Source organism: Neofelis nebulosa, chromosome 18, assembly GCF_028018385.1.
Source record: "Neofelis nebulosa isolate mNeoNeb1 chromosome 18, mNeoNeb1.pri, whole genome shotgun sequence".
NCBI classification, from domain to species: Eukaryota; Metazoa; Chordata; class Mammalia; order Carnivora; family Felidae; genus Neofelis; species Neofelis nebulosa.
The window spans coordinates 18,020,240-18,038,161 of record NC_080799.1 but is presented as its reverse complement, the minus strand read 5'-3'; the positions used below and the strand labels follow the sequence as shown (position 1 = coordinate 18,038,161).

The window sequence follows — 17,922 nt, the reverse complement described above, 5'->3', positions numbered from 1 at the left end:
GGCTCTCGATCTTGGGGTCATGAGTTCAAGCCCCACGTTGGGCATAGAGCTTACATTTTAAAATGAATGAATGAATGAATGAATGAATGAATGAATAAAAATAAGGATGGCCCCAGGCACAATGGGAATGGTTGGTCACCCCGGTTGGGCTACTCAATCCTCCTAAGTCTCAGTTTCCAAGTATAAAATGTGGTTATAGGCTGTCTGCTTCTCTGCTCCTCACCACCTGGGGTTGTGCCTTTCAGATAACACAAGAGCAGAGAACACGATTTAATTCTGTCTGGCCAGGAGATGTTGGCTGATAGGTTGGCTGTATGCTCCTTCATCCACTGAAGCTGCTGGAGCCTCCTTCTGAAGTGCAAAGCAACTTTTTTTTTAATGTCTATTTTTGAGAGAGACAGAGTGTGAGCAGGGGAGGGGCAGAGAGAGAGGGAGACACAGAATCTGGAGCAGGCTCCAGGCTCTGAGCTGTCAGCACAGAGCCCAACATGGGGCTCAAACTCACAGAACACAAGATCATGACCTGAGCTGAAGTCAGACAATCCACTGAACCACCCACGTGCCCCTGCAAAGCAACGTTTTACTGACATTCTGCTTGGAGACCTCAGACTGTAACTCATGTTGTGACACGGACCCCAAGTCATGAGCTCCTCTACTTGCCCCCCTCCCCTACTGTTCCTGGCTACTCCCTCTTGTCGCCAGGGGAGCATGGCAAGATCGGAGCACACCATGCTCCACAGGCAGGGGTGAGACAAGGGTTGGGTGTGCGTGGATGAAGGCAGCTTGAAACACAAAACCTAGAACTCTGGTCACAGTATCATTGCATAAGAAGAGGTCTTTAGGCCTCAGCCAGGACAGGTGGCATGAGCATGGAAGGACCGCAGCCATCTTCTTGAAGGGTTGTCTTCCCTCATGCCTGTTGACGGTCGATTCTCCTCTTGCCTGAGGTTGGTGGCCTCCACACGTTTCCTAGAAGCCAAGTGCACGGTGGACCCAACACGGTGCAGGAAGAAGTTGTGGAACCGTTGCTGCTGTCAGAGGGTGGGCCCGGAGCAGAGAGTAAGGAGAGGTGGATGAACTCAGCAGTTGTAAATTTGGTCACCCACACTTCCTCAAAAAGGTGAACACAGTGTTGCCATCCGACTGTGAGGTCTGACTCCCAGCTATAGAAACTGAGAACATGTCCACACAAAAACCTATACATGACTATTCACAGCAGCATTACTTGCAATAACCAAGAAGCAGAAACAATCCACGTGTCCCTCGACTGATGGATGGATAAAAATGTAGTATAGCCATACACTAAAATATTCAGCTTTTGTACAAAGAAAAGAATGAAGTACTGGGGCGCCTGGGTGGCTCAGCTGGTTGAACGCCTGGCTCATGGCTTCAGCTCAGGTCATGATCTCATGGTTTGTGGGATCGAGGCCCGTGTCTGGCTCTGTGCTGACAGTGTGGAGCCTGCTTGGGATTCTCTCTCTCCTCTCTCTTTGTATCTCCCACAACAGTCTCTCTCTCAACATAAATAAACATTAAAAAAAAAAAAAGGAAGAATGAGGTACTGATTCATTAAGCATGGATGAACCCTGAAAACATGATGTGAAGTGAAAGCTGCCAGGCACAAAAGGCTGCAGGTTACGTGATTGCATTTATATGAAATGTCCAGAAGAGGCAAATGCATAGACACAGAAAACAGACAGTTGTTGGGGCACCTGGTGGCACAGTCAGTTGAGCATCCAACGTCAGCTCGGGTCATGATCTGGCGGCTCACGGGTTGGAGACCCACATCCAGCTTTGCGCTGACAGCGTGAAGCCTGCTTTGGATTCTCTGTCTCCCTCTCTCTCTGCCCCTCGCCTGCTGTGTCTCTCTCTCTCTCTCTTTCTCAAAAATAAACATTTAGAAATATTTTGAAAAAAGAAAACAGCGTTGCCAAGGTCTGGGGGAGGAGGGAATGGGGAGTGACCACTAATGGGTACAGGGTTTCTTTCTGGGGTGATGAAAATGTTCTGAAATTAAATAGTGGTGATGGTTGTGCAATCTTATGAATATATTAAAATCCACTACTACTGTACTGGGTGAACTTCATAGCATGTGAAGTTCAATAGAAATAATAATAAACGAAGTTTGGCCACTGAGTCCTGTGCATGTAGAAAGTACAGCAGTGGAGTGATGCCTTCAGGCTCCTGTTGATATCCTCTGGCATTGGGATGGGGTGTTAGAAAATGGGTGGGTTTGGATGGGGATGAGTCTCCCACACCCAGGCTACAAGTGGATCCTCCAATTGGATCACCAGTGGTTAACTGCCCATGGAGGTAGTAAAACCCTTGTGATGAATGGGGCTGTGACAGCCAAGTATGTTGTGGAGGGGATGAAGCTTAACATTTTCTTGAGACCACCCATCTCCAACAGAATCAGACTAAGAACCTTCGTACGGGCAGGCCCATTTCATGTAGGAATTGGGAAAATTGTGGCAGCCCCTTGGGCCCTCCTTTCTCCTGGGAACATCTGGTGGGCGGCCATGTATCACAGGGTGTGGGGTCAGATGCTGGCTACAGAAAGCCTCAGTATAGAATGGACCTCAGTGACTTTCCAAGTGGCATTATGGCAGAGAAAAGGGACCCATGTGCCATTCACAAGTGGCCATGTGGGAAGTCGCCCCTACACATACTTAGCTTCCTTGAGATCGTTCTGGTCCCGTTACCTTCTTTTTTTTTCTTATTCTTTTTTTAAGTTTATTTATTTATTTTGAGAGAGAGAGAGAGAGTGAGGGAAAACAAGTGGTGGAGGGGCAGAGAGAGAGAATTCCAAGCAGTCTCCACACTGTCAGTGAGGAGCCCGATGCGGGGCTCAAACTCACAAAGTGTGAGATCACGACCTGAGCCAAAGTCAGACGCTCAAGCGACTAAGCCACCCAGGTACCCCAGGTCCCTTTATCTTCTGATGGGGCCTGTGAGCTTTGGCTGCAGAGAACTGTTAAGGTATACAGGTGGCTAGATTGGACAGGGGGATCTAAGCAGAAGTGAAGGAAGGAATTCCAAGCAGGCTCCACTTGTTGGCACAAAGCCCAATACGGGGCTCATGAACCATGAGATTATGACCTGAGCCAAAATCAAGAGTTGGATGCCTAACCAACTGAGCCACCCAGGCACCCTCCAAAAATGTTAAGCTATTTTTTAAGTGGTAAGAGATAGTTAAGAATCAAAAACATCCCATTTGGATTCCAGATCATGTTGGATCTTCCTGGTTTTAATAATGTTTACCCTTCTAGTGTTTTGTTTTGTTTAAAATTTAAATTTAAATTCTATTTTAGTAGGTTCCACCCCCAGCATAAGGCTTGAACTCACAACCCTGACATTAAGAGTCACATGCTCTACCGACTGAGCCAGCCAGGTGCCCTTAGTGTTTTGTTTTTTTAAGGGATCACTAATTAAAACAGAACATACATAATTTTCAGATTTTATTTACTTATTTATTTAGACTTAAAATTTTTTATTGTTGTAAATACATGTAACAAAATTTATTATATTAACCTTTTTTTAACTTTATTTATATATTTTGAGAGAGACAGTGTGTGCAAGCAAGTGGGGAAGGGGAGAGAGAGAGGGAGAGAGAGAATCCCAAGCTTGGGGCTTGAACCCATGAACCAGGAGATCATGACCTGAGCCGAATCAAGAGTCAGATGCTTCACTGAATGAGCCACCCAGGTGCTCCCTTAACCTTTTTTTTTTAAAGTTTATTTTTTTTAGTAATCTCCACACTCAACGTGGGGCTTGAACTCATGACCCCAAGATCAAAAGTAACATGCTCTTCCGACTGAGTCAGGCAGTCGCCCCAATCTTAACCATTTTTTGTGTCCATCTCAGTGGTATCAAGTTCAGGTTTTATTTTTTATTTTATTTTAGTTTTTAATGCTTATTTATTTTTGAGAGAGAGAGAGAGTAGGGGAGGGACAGAGAGAGAGAGGGGGGGACACAGAATCTGAAACAGGCTCCAGGCTCTGAGCTGTTAGCACAGGGCCCAATGTGGGGCTTAAACCCACAAATCATGAGATCATGACCTGAGTTGAAGTTGGATGCTCAACCGACAGAGCCACCCAGGCGCCCCAAGTTCCAGTTTTATTTTAAGGCTTATGATCTCATCGAATTATAATCACATCAGGTTTCGGCATATGTCGTAAAGCCAGGAGCCTCGGGACTCTCCATTTCCACCTACCCCCATCCCATGCCACATTTTGTGCTCCTTCTGGCCCTTTCCTCAAAACCACCGGGACAGACCAATGTGAGTCAGGCTGCCCTTGTGACCATCTTGTAAGACACTAACATTGCAACATATTTTTGTAGCATTTCTCATGAAATGGCTGTCATTTTGCAAAAGCAAATATTAATACCTGGTAAGGATTGTGTTCAGTTGCTTGCCAGACCAGGAATTTATACCTATGCTTCTCCGGTCCCTCCCGTATACAAGGGTTGTGTGACTTTGGGCACAACGTCGCCCGTGTGCGGGGCCTGTTTGTCATCTGTCAGCAAGCGAGTGGAACTAGACAATCTCCGAAGGGATCCGAGTGGCTGAACAACACTCCCTCCTCACTCCTTGCTCCCAGGTTCCTCCGAGCCTCACCCCAGGAGAAGGGAGGCCGGAGGGCAAATGTTCAGGGTCTTGGAGACAGGATTCTCCCAAGAGGCCTACTTTGTTGGTGCCCACGCCTCACCTCACAGATGGCTTCCAACCAAAACTGAGTCTAACTGGCCTAAAGACGAAGAGATGCATATTCATGAAAAGTATGGGGAAGGCTGGGTCAAGCAGGAGGGGGCTGGATGGCAGGGGCGGGTTCGGAGGGGTGCAGTGGGCAGGCCAGGGCCAGGGCCACCCCTCGGAGATCAGGCAGAGCGAGGGGCCTGGGGCCTGGCTATGGGGTGAGAGTGAGTTCAGCACAACCACTGCCCATTCCGGCCCCACCTCTCGCCAGGAAACGCCTCCCCACCACATTGACCACATCCCCCCAGGTTGCCTTGGAAACACTCCCCAGGGGCAAGAGGAGTTGGGGCACTGTTGCCCAGCAACAGGTGGTGCCCTCCCTTCCGGCCTCATCTGAGGCAACTGCCTGACACCCTGCACAAGGAGGAGTGCTCTGAAGGGAGAGCCAGGAGCCCTGGGGCCGCCCTGAGTTAAGGTGAGGCGTGGTGAGGGCCCCTGCAGGTGGCGGACCTGGGGGGCAGAGAGAAGCAGGCAGAGTCAAACAAGGTAGGCACGTTTGGCCAGGCCCGGGGCCAGAGCCGGAGAGGAGAGGCGGGGACAGGTGCAGAGGTGGCGCCCGGGACCTGGAAGGACAGCAAGCTCAGTGGAACCTGCAGAGAGCAAGACCAAATCCAAGGAGAGTCGTGAGGGCCCAGGAGCACCCAAGGTGCCAGCCAAGCGGTGGGAGGGGGCGCACAGGCAGGGTGGGAGTCGGGAGGGGAGCTTCTCGTTTTTGCACCCACCACTTCCTCTGAGGCCCAAACAAGACGTGGGGGAGCCTAGACAGCAGGAAAGAATCTCTGGGGGCCCTTACAGTTTTGTCTGAGGCACCCCGGGGTCTGGGCGGCAGGAGTAGGGGTGGGGGACAGGGCTTCTGGAAGCAGGTTCAGGAGCCAGAGCAGGAGGGCCGGCTGCCGACCAAGGTGGGATCCTGGCTCTCCAACCTTCTGCCTATCTCTCGCCGTTCTGGGCCCTCTTTGTTCCTCTGTCTGCCGGGGTCTGTTTCCCAGGCAGGATGCGGAGCCCCTCGGGCCTCTGTCTCTCTCCTCATTCTTGTTTGGACGCACGCTGCCTCTCTCTTCCTGTAGGTTGTGCTGACCTTGTCTCATGTGCTTCCTCTCCTGACCCCCTGTCTCTTCAGATGCCTTCAACTCCAGAGCAGCCCTCTGGGCATGTGGAGGGACTCCCTGAGTCGGAGCTGGTTACATGGCCCCCGCTGCCCTGTGGGCCCTGCATCCCCATCATGCTGGCCCTGGCCTCCCTCGCCGCCCTCTTCCTCATAACGACAGCTGTGTTGGCCGAACGCCTCTTCCGCCGCTCTCTGCACCCAGACCCCAGCAACCGTGCACCCACCCTGGTCTGGCGCCCCGGAGGAGAACTGTGGATCGAGCCCAGGGGCACCCCCCGAGAGCGCTCAGAAGACTGGTATGGCTCTGCGGTCCCCTTGCTGATGGATGGGGCCCCAGACCCTCCCATCTCTGGAGGCACCTTGGAGGCCCGAGCCACAGCCCCACCTGCCCCTATAGCCCCACTCTCCCCTCCCAGCTCCTTGGGCCTCCAGAGCCCACCCAGGGCCCCAGTCCGCAGCACCTTCTGGGGGCCCCAGGCCTTGGAGGAGAGGCCCTATGCTCCGGGCCTGGTGAGCTGGGCTGAGCCTGAACAGAGGCCAGAGGCCAGCATGCACCTGGGGAGCCCCCAGACCCGGAGGCAGCGGCTAGGGAGCTCTGATCTGGAGTGGGGCCTCCAACCTCGGGTCACCCTGGAGCAGATCTCTGCTTTCTGGAGGCGTGAAGGTCGGACCAGCGTGGGGCTCTGATTCCCCAGGGCCTGGAGGACTGGCCTCTCCGAGACACTGAGGAAAGCCTTACCTCAGAGGGTCTCTCTGAGGCCTTAAGACCCTGAGGCTCCAGCCTAAGAGCCCAAGTTCATACTTGGGCCCACAGGGAAGAACACCCCTCCCAAGGCCTTTTACATCTGGATTTCAATTCCCTGGATCTGGGGCTGGGCAGGCACCGCATGGACAGAGCCTGTGCTGCAGGGGAAGCCCAGAAGTATCTCTCTGGCTGCCCAGGGTCTCGGCACAGACAATTGGAGGTGGGGCTGACTACGGGCCAGAAGTTGCCAAAATCATGTTCTAGATTAAGAAAGATCTCAAGCTACCAAACAGGTAGGAAATAGCATCATCACAGAAGCTTCCACCTTCATTGTGCACCTAAGATGCCAACATCGGCATGCAGGGGTCCTGTGGCTGCCGAAGAACAGACTGAGTGTAGATGACCAGGGTCAGTCCTGCCAGCAGGAGAGGACAGGAAGCCAGCCTCCCAGAGCCATGGATCATGCCTCCAGGAAAACACAGACAGAGGTCAAGGCCAGGCAAAGGAGCTTCTTATTACATCCAAACTGTAGCTTTGACCCCCAACTTGCCACAGGAAACTTGGACAGCCAAATTGGAGAGGCCCCTCCTTGCCTCCAGCTAGGACCTCGAGTCAAGGGAGGTCAGGGGGCAGCCGTCCCATTAAGGTTGAACATGGCAGCCCGCTGACTCTGACCCCTCCGGGGTGAGGGAGGCCCGCGGAAGCGATCGGAGTTTGATCCAATGTGGAAAAGAACACTGTCCCTGGGGAAGAGCAGCTCCCGGTGTGCGGCCTCTGGCCATCCTCCCTCCCAGCTTGCTGGATCAATCCAGACAGATTTGCCCCATGACAGGCTTATTTATAATGCCTCACCCGGTAGAAATGGAGCCCAGAGAGGTCCTTGATTCCACAGCCATCTGTATCAGCTGGCCGCCCCCTGAGAGGAGAGCCAGGAGCTGGGGAGAGGTAAAGGAGCTGCAGCCCCGGCACGGGGAGGGAAGGGGGGCCCGATTTCCCAAACTTCAGTCACGAATGTTAGGATTTTTGCCTTATCACTTTACCACCTGTACTATTATTTACTTCATATTTTTCCTTAAGATGATTTCCTATTTGCCGAATAAATTTATTTTAGAAGGAACATTTTTTGTATCACTTCTGCAAATGGAAAACCAGTTATCACGTGCCATAAATAGAAAGTAAAACATGAAAATAAATACAAGGTTAAACAAAGATATTATGTTCTAAGTAGATATTGTTCCCTCCCTGCTAGTAGCATTCATTGACCCAGAGGTCTGCTCTTTCTCTTTTTTTTTTTATTTTAATTTCTTAATGTTTATTTGTTTTTGAGACAGAGACAGAGACAGAGGGTGAGTGGGGGAGGGACCGAGAGAGAGGGAAACACAGAGTCCGAAGCAGCCTGCAGGCTCTAAGCTGTCAGCACAGAGCTCGATGTGGGGATCGAACTCACAACTGTGAGATCATGACCTGAGCCAAAGTTGGATGCTCAACTGACTGAGCCACCCACGTGCCCCGTGTTGTTTCTATGTTCAAAGAAAAGAGAATTGATGGGTCAGCAAGTGTTAAGAAAGTGTTAGACATTCGAGTACCATCCTGAGACATTCCCCCGGAAGTACTGAGACAGACTGAGAGTTCTCCACGGGGAGCAACCACCCTGTGCTATTTGATGGCTAGGAACCTCCCAAGTTCACACGCAGGAAATGCTGCTGGGCAGGGACCTGCAGTCAGCTCTTCCTTCCTGCTCAGGAGGGCCTGGACCTCCCGCTCGCTCTTTGGGTGCCAGAAGTCAAAGTAACACCAGAGCACCGTCTCTGAGCCAGGCCCTGGGGGTGGAGGCGTCAGCCTGCCCCGGCTCTCAAGGAGCTCAGACTCTCTGGTGACAGGAGCAGGGGTTGAAGGAGGTGCCATAAGATAGAGACACATAACTGACACAAGATAGAGATCAGAGCCCCCGTCCCATCTCGGTCACTCAGGAGCTGGATAAGGCTGTCACTTCTCATTGTCGCCATCATATGACGGGACTGGGTTGTGGGGACTCTGCCCACAGGAGCAAACACACAGCCCACCAGGGAAACAGACATACAGTGTTCAGAGCTTAGATGCTGGCCTGCCAAGCGCTCGGCAGAGGCAGGGCTCCGGCTCTCCATCTGGCTTTGCCGCCCACTCGCTCAGAGACTTCAGAAAAGTGATTTTTACATTGCTGGGACTCACATTCTTTTTCTGTACGAGAAAGTCGAAAGGTGAACAGGATGCCCTATGGGAACTTTTCTAGCTGTGACCTCTAAGGATGCTATAAAATGAAAAAGGGGTGGGGTGCCTGAGTGGCTCAGTCGATTAAGTCTAACTTCGGCTCAGGTCATGATCTCGAGGTTTGTGAGTCACCATCAGGTTCTTGGGTTCGAGCCCTGCATCAGGCTCTCTGCTGTCGGCTGAGAACCTGCTTCAGATCCTCTGTCTCCCTCTCTCTGATCCTCCCCCACCCTCTGTCTCTCTGTCTCCCTCTCAAAAACAAATAAACTTAAAAAAAAAAAAAATGAGAGAGGGGTGTGTGCCCGCAGTGCTGAACGTGATCTTCCTGATGTGGAGCCCAGAGTCCCCTTCCATTCCCAAACCCAGACCAGGGGCCACATGTTACTAGCAGCCCAAAAAAATGAACAGATGACTGAGGGTTGGATTAACAGAGGAGTTAGTTTTACCCTTTTTCCTTTCTGTTGTTGTTGTTTTTAAGTTTATTTGTTTATTTGGTTGGGTTTTTTTGTTTGTTTGTTTGTTTTGAGAACGAGAAAGCACTTGTGCACAAGTGGGGGAGGGGCAGAGAGAAGGAGAGACAGAATCCCAAGCAGGCTCTGCGCCATCAGAGCCCGATTTGGGGCTCAAACTCACGACCGGTGGGATTAGGACCCGAGCAGAGATCAAGAGTCTGACGCCTAATTACTGAGTCACCCAGGAGCCCCACTGCTTTCTCTGTTTTAAACCTCTCTGCCGCTTATTTTTAACACCTGTTAATTACTTTCGCGCATGGAGTCCTTCTTTTAAGTCTTTCGGTGCTTAAAATATACTCACTGTACCGTCCTTTGCTTGATGGTTCTGTTGTCTGGAGCTCGAGGGTACTTACTCTCATCCATGACAGATGGTTTCCTCTTGTGCTTTCTAATTTGGGGCTGTGAACTCAGAGTCAGCAGGGCCTTACCTATGCTTCAAAAGTATTATGAACCCTGAGCTATGTTATTTGTTCATTTTATCAGGGCTGACGATTCAATTTATCATTTTATGCAGATGGTGATCCAGGTAAGGACAAGCCACTGGTAATGGATTCTCAGGAGAGATTTTCTATTGCCATCAGATCTCGGTGAACCAGATGGTTCTTTTATACTCGCTAAGCTGATGGAAATGGAAAGATTTTTTTTTTCTAGTCTACTCTTTTGGTTTTTTAAAGTCTACTCATTTATTTTGAGAGGGAGAGTGCAGGTGAGGGAGGGGCGGAGAGAGAGGGAGAGAGAGAGGATCCCGAGCAGGCTCCTCAATGCCAGCACAGAGCCTGACTCAGGGCTCGAACCCACGAACCGTGGGAGCCAGAGTCACGACCTGAGCCAGAGTTGAACACGCTCAACCGACTGAGCCACCCAGCTGCTCCATTTCTAGTCTGTTCTTTCACTGAAGGTGTCTCCCTTTAAGGGGTTGAGCTTTAAATTAGGGTCTCGGTTTTCAATGCCCCAACGAGGCCGGGCCTCATCTCCAATCTCCAGGCGGGTATAAAACCCAAGCCCCTGCATTGCCAAGATCTGCACAACCACACAGCCCCCTCACAGCTCTGGTTTTCAATTTCCTCTTTGTGGGCGGGGATTCCCCTTACTAAACACAGTTATGCATTTTTAAGGATGTTTACTTGATTTTATGCTGAATTTCTAAACGCGTCAAGGTGGGCATGTGTTTGTCAGGTTATACCGTTCACAATATCACAAAGCCCAGACTATTTCCTCTGTGAACAACTTCAAATCTCTTCCACCATAAAACAACCAACCAATCCAGCCTCTAATTCTCCATCCTTCACCACACGTTGCCTCCCACCTCCCGCACAGCCGAACTTTCAGAAAGAGCTGTCTGTCCTAACTGCCTACATTTTCTCCTCTCCGGAGCGCCTGCGCCCTGCTGCAGGCTCCCACCTGCTTCCAGCACTCTAGAGAGGCCGCTTTCACCAAAATCACGGCCTGCATATTTCAATGAAGGGGCACTGGATACGCTCCCATCGGCAGCGTTAGACATTTTGATTCTTTTCTTGACACATTTTCTTCGCTTGGCTTCTGTGACTCCTCACACAATCTGATCTCCCTTCCCTCCCTTTGGCCATCCTCTCTGGCCTTTTTGTGGTCTGTGTTCTTCGGAGGTCAGTCCTGGACTGCTTTTGATGTCTGACACACTTCCCCTGGGCAATCTGTCTCATACTTGAGAGTCCCTGATTCTCCACCTCCAACGGCGGCAGATACGGTCCATGTTCTGCCATTATTCCCAACTCCTAGTAACAGCGGTGGAGAGACAGAACGATCAACTAAAGGATTATCTTAGAACCACTCCACAGCTATACCTGGGTACAGAGTCAGTATTCATCCCCAGGATAAAACCAGAAAGAAAGAGGGACGCCTGGGTGGCTCAGTTGGTTAAATGTCCGACTTCAGCTCGGGTCATGATCTTGCGGTTTGTGAGTTTGAGCCCCACATCGCGCTCATAGGTGACCAAGTGGACCAGGGGACAGAGGTGGGAAGGGATCATATGCCTGTCTGTCGGACAGCAGCCACTAGGCTCTACTGATCATGTCTGTCTTGATTTTCCAGCAGAAGCTAGAATCCAGATTTTTAGGTAAAAATCAAGGAAAATGTTGGTCACTTTATATAGATTTAGATGTAGATATAGGTATAGATAGATCAGGGTTTCTTGTTCCCCTTCCCCCCACCCAGGTGACACTTGGCGTGTCTGGAGACATTTTTGGCTGTAACATCGAGGGGGATACTACCGGTACCTAGCGGATAGAGACCAAAGAGGCTGCTGAATATCCCACAGCATGCAGGAAAGTCTCCCCCCACCAAGAATTATCTGGGTCAAAAGTCAATACTGTGAAGGTGGGGAAACCCCTGATTTAAGACCATCTGGGAACAGGCTGCCACGCCTCATACCACCAAAGCCAAATGAAGCAAGGCTGTGGGCCACATGTGATTCATGACCCATCAGCTGGAGATCACTTTTTTATTTTTTTTATTATTATTATTTTTTTTAATTTTTTTTTCAACGTTTTTTATTTATTTTTGGGACAGAGAGAGACAGAGCATGAACGGGGGAGGGGCAGAGAGAGAGGGAGACACAGAATCGGAAACAGGCTCCAGGCTCCGAGCCATCAGCCCAGAGCCTGACGCAGGGCTCGAACTCATGGACCACGAGATCGTGACCTGGCTGAAGTCGGACGCTTAACCGACTGCGCCACCCAGGCACCCCAAGGAGATCACTTTTTAAAAATTGTTTAAAATTTCTTCTTTCTATAGAGAAAGAGAGAGCGCGCATTGGTGGGGAAGAAGGGCAGAGGGAGAGAGGGAGACTCTTAAGCAGGCTCCATGCTCAGTGTGGAGCCCAGCATGGGTCTGGGCTTGAGGTTGTGAGTTCAAGCTTTATGTTGGGCTCCATGCAGGGCATAAAGCCTACGAAGAAGAAGAAGAAGAAGAAGAAGAAGAAGAAGAAGAAGAAGAAGAAGAAGAAGAAGGCAAAGCCCAAATTCATAGATCCAGAGAACAGATTGGTTTTGGCAGAGGTGGGGTGTGGGGGGTAGGCAAAGTGGGTGAAGGGGGTCAAAGGTACAAACACAGTCACAAAATAAATAAGTCCTGATGATGTAATGTACCATGTGGTGCCTATAGTTAACAATACTGTAATTTATGCTGGAAAGTTGCTAAGAGAGTAGATCTTAAAAGTTCTCATCACAAGAAAAGAAAACTGTGACTAGGTGTGGGGATGGATGTTAACTAGACTTCTTGTGGTAATCATTTTGCAATACACACAGATATCGAATCATCACATTATACATTTCAACTAATATAATGTTCTATGTCAATTACATCTCAATTCAAAAAAAAGTGAAGGCAAAAAAGAGACATTTTCAGATTTACAAAAGCTGAACCAGAAGACCCACACCCAATGAAATTGTAAAAGGACATCCTTTGAGCAGCAGAAAAATAATCTTAGAAGAAATATGGATTCACAAAAGGAATGAGAAGCATCAGAAATAGTAGAAATTGTAGGGGCGCCTGAGTGGCTCAGTTGGTTAGGCGTCCAACTCTTGGTTCCAGCTCAGGTCATGATCTCACAGTTTGTGAGTTCAAGCCCTGCCTCAGGCTCCCTGCTCACAGCGCAAAGCCTGCCTGCTATTCTCTCTCTCCCTCTCTCTCTCTCTCTCTCTGCCCCTCCTCCACTCTCTTTGTCTCTCAAAATAAATAAACTTAGATGTAGGGGCATCTGGTTGGCTCTGTCAGTGAACCATGCGACTCTGGATCTCTGGGTTGTGAGATCAAGCCCCACATTGGATATAGAGATTACATAAATTTTTTTTTTAAATCTTAAAAAAAGTAAATAGTAGACATATGGATACACACACACACACACACACGCACATATATGACTTCTTTTCTTTTTTTTTTTTTTTCAACGTTTTTTATTTATTTTTGGGACAGAGAGGGACAGAGCATGAACGGGGGAGGGGCAGAGAGAGAGGGAGACACAGAATCGGAAACAGGCTCCAGGCTCCAAGCCATCAGCCCAGAGCCCGACGCGGGGCTCGAACTCACGGACCGCGAGATCGTGACCTGGCTGAAGTCGGATGCTTAACCGACTGCGCCACCCAGGCGCCCCAATATGACTTATTTTCTTATTATTTAAGTGCCTTTCAAGGATAATTGATTTTCTCAACAAAAAGAATAGTATATCGTGGGGGGTTGAATATATATATATATAAGTTAAATACATGACAATGATAGCATAAAGGCCAAGAGGGGAGAAATGGAAGTCTACAGTTGTAAGGTTTTTATAATATATATGATATGGTGTATGCCCATCAAAAGCAGACTGATGAATGTTAAAGATGAATGCTATAAACCCTAAAGCAACCACACACACACACACACACACACACACACACACACAAGCAAAGAGTTATAGCTCAACAAAGGAGGGGGGAAAAGCATTTTAAAAAATACCTCCAACAAAAAGCATAAGAAGGGACACCTGGGTGGCTCAGTCGGTTAAGCATCTGACTTCGGGTTGGGTCATGATCTCACAGTTCATGAGTTCAAGCCCTGCGTCGGGCTCTGTGCTAACAGTTCAGAACCTGGAGCCGGCTTTGGATTCTGTGTCTCCCCCTGTCTCTGCCCCACCCCTGCTTGCTCTCGGTCCCTGTCTTTCTTGAAAATAATCATTAAAAACATGTTTTAAAGGCAACAAAAGAGGAAAAGGGGAACAAAGAACACATAAAAAACAAGTAGCAAGATGATAGATTCAATTCTAACCATATCAATGATTACATTAAACATAAATAGTCCAGGCTAGATTGGAAAGGACACCACTTTATACCCTCTAGGGTGGCTAGAACAAAAAAGACAGATAACAAGAAGTGTTGGTGAGGATGTGGAGAAATTGGAACTCTTGTACATTGCTAGTGGGTATGTAAAATGATGGCCCAACAGCTTTGGAAAGCAGTTTGACAAGTGCCTGAAAAAGTTAAACATTGGGGCGCCCGGGTGGCTCAGTTGGTCAAGCGTTAGACGCTTGATCTCAGCTCGGGTCTTGATGTCAGGGTCGTGAATTCAGTCATTCATGCTGGGCATGGAGCCTACTTAAAACAACAACAACAACAACAAAGTTAAACACGATCCAGAAATTCTCTGGGTGTATATACCCAAGAGAAATTGAAAACATAAGTTTACACACACAAAAAACCTGCCCATGAATCTTCATAGCAGCATTATTCATAGTAGCCAAAAAAGTGGAAGCAAGACATATGTGCACCAATGATGAATGAATAAACAAAATGTGGTCTACTCACAAAATGAAATACTATTCAGCCACAAAAGGAAATGAATTACTGATGTGTGCTACAATGTGCATGAACCTTGGAAATATGCCAGGTGAAATAAGTCAGACACAAAGGGCCATACACTGTATGATTCTATTTACATGAAATGTCCAGAAGAGGAAAATCCATAGAGACAGAAAGTAGAATAAAGGTTGCCAGTGGATGAGGGAATGGGGAATGGGTATTATATAGTGGAAATTATACAGTGGGGATGGTTTCACAACTCCATAAATATACTAAATACCACTGGATGGAACATTTTGAAAGGGTGAATTTTATGGGATCAAATTACATTCTCAATTTTCAGAAGTTAATACATCAAGAAGACGGGATTAGATCTGTTATTTAAAGTTGTATGGGGCCTCTGAGTGGCTTAGTCATTTGAACGTCCAACTCTTGGTTTGGGCTCAGGTCATTATACACTTTTCATTCATTAGAATTAATTAGATTGGAATTAAAATGAGGCTCTGGGTTTGAGCCTCGCGTTGGGCTCTGTGCTGACAGGGTGGAGCCTGCTTGAAATTCTCTCTCTCCTCCCCCCTCTTTCCCTGTCCCTCCCCTGCTTTCATGTGCGCACACTCTCTCTTTCTCTAAAAATAAGTGAACTTCAGAGGCACCTGGGTGGCTCAGTCGGTTGGGTGACCAACTCTTGATTTCAGCTCGTCATGATTTCATGGTTCATGAGTTTGAGCCCCACACCGGGCTCTGCGCTGACAGTGGGAACCTGCTTGGGATTCTCTCTCTCTCTCTCTCTCTCTCTCTCTCTGTCCCTCCCATGAGTGCTCCTTCTCTCTCTCAAAGTAAATAAATAAACTTTAAAAAAAAAAAACTTTACAAAGGGGTACTTGGGTGGCTCAGTCAGTTAAGCATCCAACTTCAGCTCAGGTCATGATCTCTCAGTTCGAGGGTTCGAGCCCCACATCAGGCTCCGTGTTGACAGCTCACAGCCTGGAGCCTGCTTTGGATTCTGTGTCTCCCTCTCTCTCTGCCCCTCCCCTGCTTATACTTTGTCTCTCCCTCTCTCTCAAAAATAAATAAACATAAACATTTTTTTAAAAATAGCAAAACTAACAAAAATTAAAAAAAAGTGTGTATAAGCTAAATTCTTTCTCCTTCATACAGGGAGTCCATAGAGCTTTAAAAGCTATAAAGGATCATCTTTACAATTCAAGAGAGCCACGAGAAGAATTAAAAACTTCTTAAAAGTGGTTCTCTCCAGGGAATGGGAGTGCATAGAGATTTTCACTTCTTCATATTATACCGTGGTACCTGAATTAATTAACAAATGAAAAATAAAGGTGAAGATAAATTAACTGTTGGTTCTCTTTTAATTATTGTATGCAGAACTTCCCTGAATTGTTGCCACAGACAGGTCATGGAAAACAGTTTTCTTGCACCTTCTCTGTCTTCCCCAATACACTTTTCATTCATTAGAATTAATTAGATTGGAATTAAAAAAAAATTCAAGTCTTGGTTTAGCCCCCGAAATCATCCGTCTATTTGGGTAGTTACTTTACCACAAATACAAAACTGTGTCAAGTACAATCCTTTACCTAAAAAACTGCCAAATCTCAATAAATTCCCCTTCCGGCTCGCAACATTCGAGAAAACAAAGCAAATCATGCAAAAACTAAAAATGACATAGTTTTGGTTCTTGGTGAGATTACAGTTAAGGGGCTTTTATTGTTGTTTGTTCATATGGGAAGAACGATTTTTATCCAGCCTTTAGGAAATCAGCATTGTCCTTCACATACTGGTATATTATTCGAACAAAACTGCTCTCCTTTGGCTAAAAAGCAACCAAATATCAAGAAGCAAGTGGCTTGCGGGGTAGCTCTTTGTTGGTACTGTCTAAGGCTTTGGAATCCCTCAGCTGAATTGCTGGGAGAGAGGAAAAGAGGTTACCCAGCAACCCACCAAATAGAGATATGTTTGAGGATCTCTGCTTCTGATCATTTTCCAGGAGCGCTGTACTGGATTCCAGTGGTCTAAACAGCACTACATACCTGAAATGAAGAAAGCCCTCATCATCTGGCATAAATCTGAGGTGTACAGGGATCAATGGAGACGTTATTCACAGCCTTACGGTCAGATTCCCTTCAGTACTTTGTAGATTGGTTTTACAAGCTGAGCTACTTAGGGCCTCAGAAAGCAGGTCTTAAAATGTTGCCAAGTAACTGCCAAAATGATCTATTACTCGGGAAGTGATTGGAACAGAGTCCACAGGTACTGAAATATTTATGGAATTTCACCTACTATATTGTCTTGAAGGGCTGGCGATAAATTAATATATGTGTCCACACCACATAATGCCACAGTGGGATCTTTTAAAGATCCGAAGTTGAATTGCTTTCAGATACGGTTTGGTTTGCTAATAATGTCCTGCCGTTTTTAAATGCCTTCAGTTTTTAACTGGCCTTGGCACGCTAAAACTCATGCCCACTGAGTTCACTGACTCTGTCAGCCTGGTGTGACCTCTTTGCCTTCCCCGTCCCCGGCCCCGGCCCCCGCTGGACTCGATGCCCCAGTTGGCGGGTGGAGGGCTGGGAACAGGGACGAGGACATGGAAGCAGGGTGGATGGGTTGGTGAGTGAGTAACACTTGGGTAACCTCTGGAGTCCACAGGGCCTTATAAAATCGCTGAGAGACCTTGAGCGGTTGGATGGAGATGTGGTGAGGGGAGTAAGCTGGGGAAGTGGGTGGAAGAAGGAACTGTGGCACACCTCTCCTTCGTTTCCATCCTTGAGCAGCTGCACTGTGTATTCATAGCCTCCTTGGCCGGTATCTTTGGAGCCCAGAAAGGAAGATGGAAGCAGAGAAAGGAAAGGTGGTGTGATCGCAGTGCCCTCTGGTGGTCAAGAGGGGACTCGACATGTGGTATTCTTAGGTACAAATATTTTCATTGTCTAGTCTCCACCTCACCCCCCACCCTCCCGCCGCGTCCCCCCCCCCGCACCCCCCTGATAGAATATAAACTCCACAAGGACAGGGATTTTTGTCTGTTTACTCATTGTTGTATATCCACCGTCTCGAATTGTGCCTGGCACCATAGTAGGTGTTGAATACATATTTATTGAATGAGTGGCTGACGGATTTCAAACCCGGCTCCGCCACTTTATTGATGTACGACCCTGAGAAGCTCTCTCAACTTCATAAATCCTCAGCTTCCTCACGGGTAAAATAGAGACGCTCACCCCCACCCCTCATGA

The 17,922-nt window shown here is 48.2% G+C and overlaps 1 protein-coding gene across 5 annotated transcripts in view; it reads left to right on the top strand.

Annotated features, from left to right (window-relative positions):
- The window catches only part of C18H16orf54 (chromosome 18 C16orf54 homolog), a 55,748-nt gene extending 48,022 nt beyond the window's left edge, over window positions 1-7,726 (top strand). For 2 of the 5 annotated variants that reach the window (XM_058711676.1, XM_058711678.1), the window contains one exon: window positions 5,877-7,726. In XM_058711676.1, coding sequence (XP_058567659.1) covers window positions 5,877-6,551 — 675 coding nt within the window. In that variant the 3' untranslated portion in view covers window positions 6,552-7,726. The other 3 variants (XM_058711674.1, XM_058711675.1, XM_058711677.1) reach the window with 3 other exon arrangements.
- The last annotated feature ends 10,196 nt before the right edge of the window (window positions 7,727-17,922 follow it).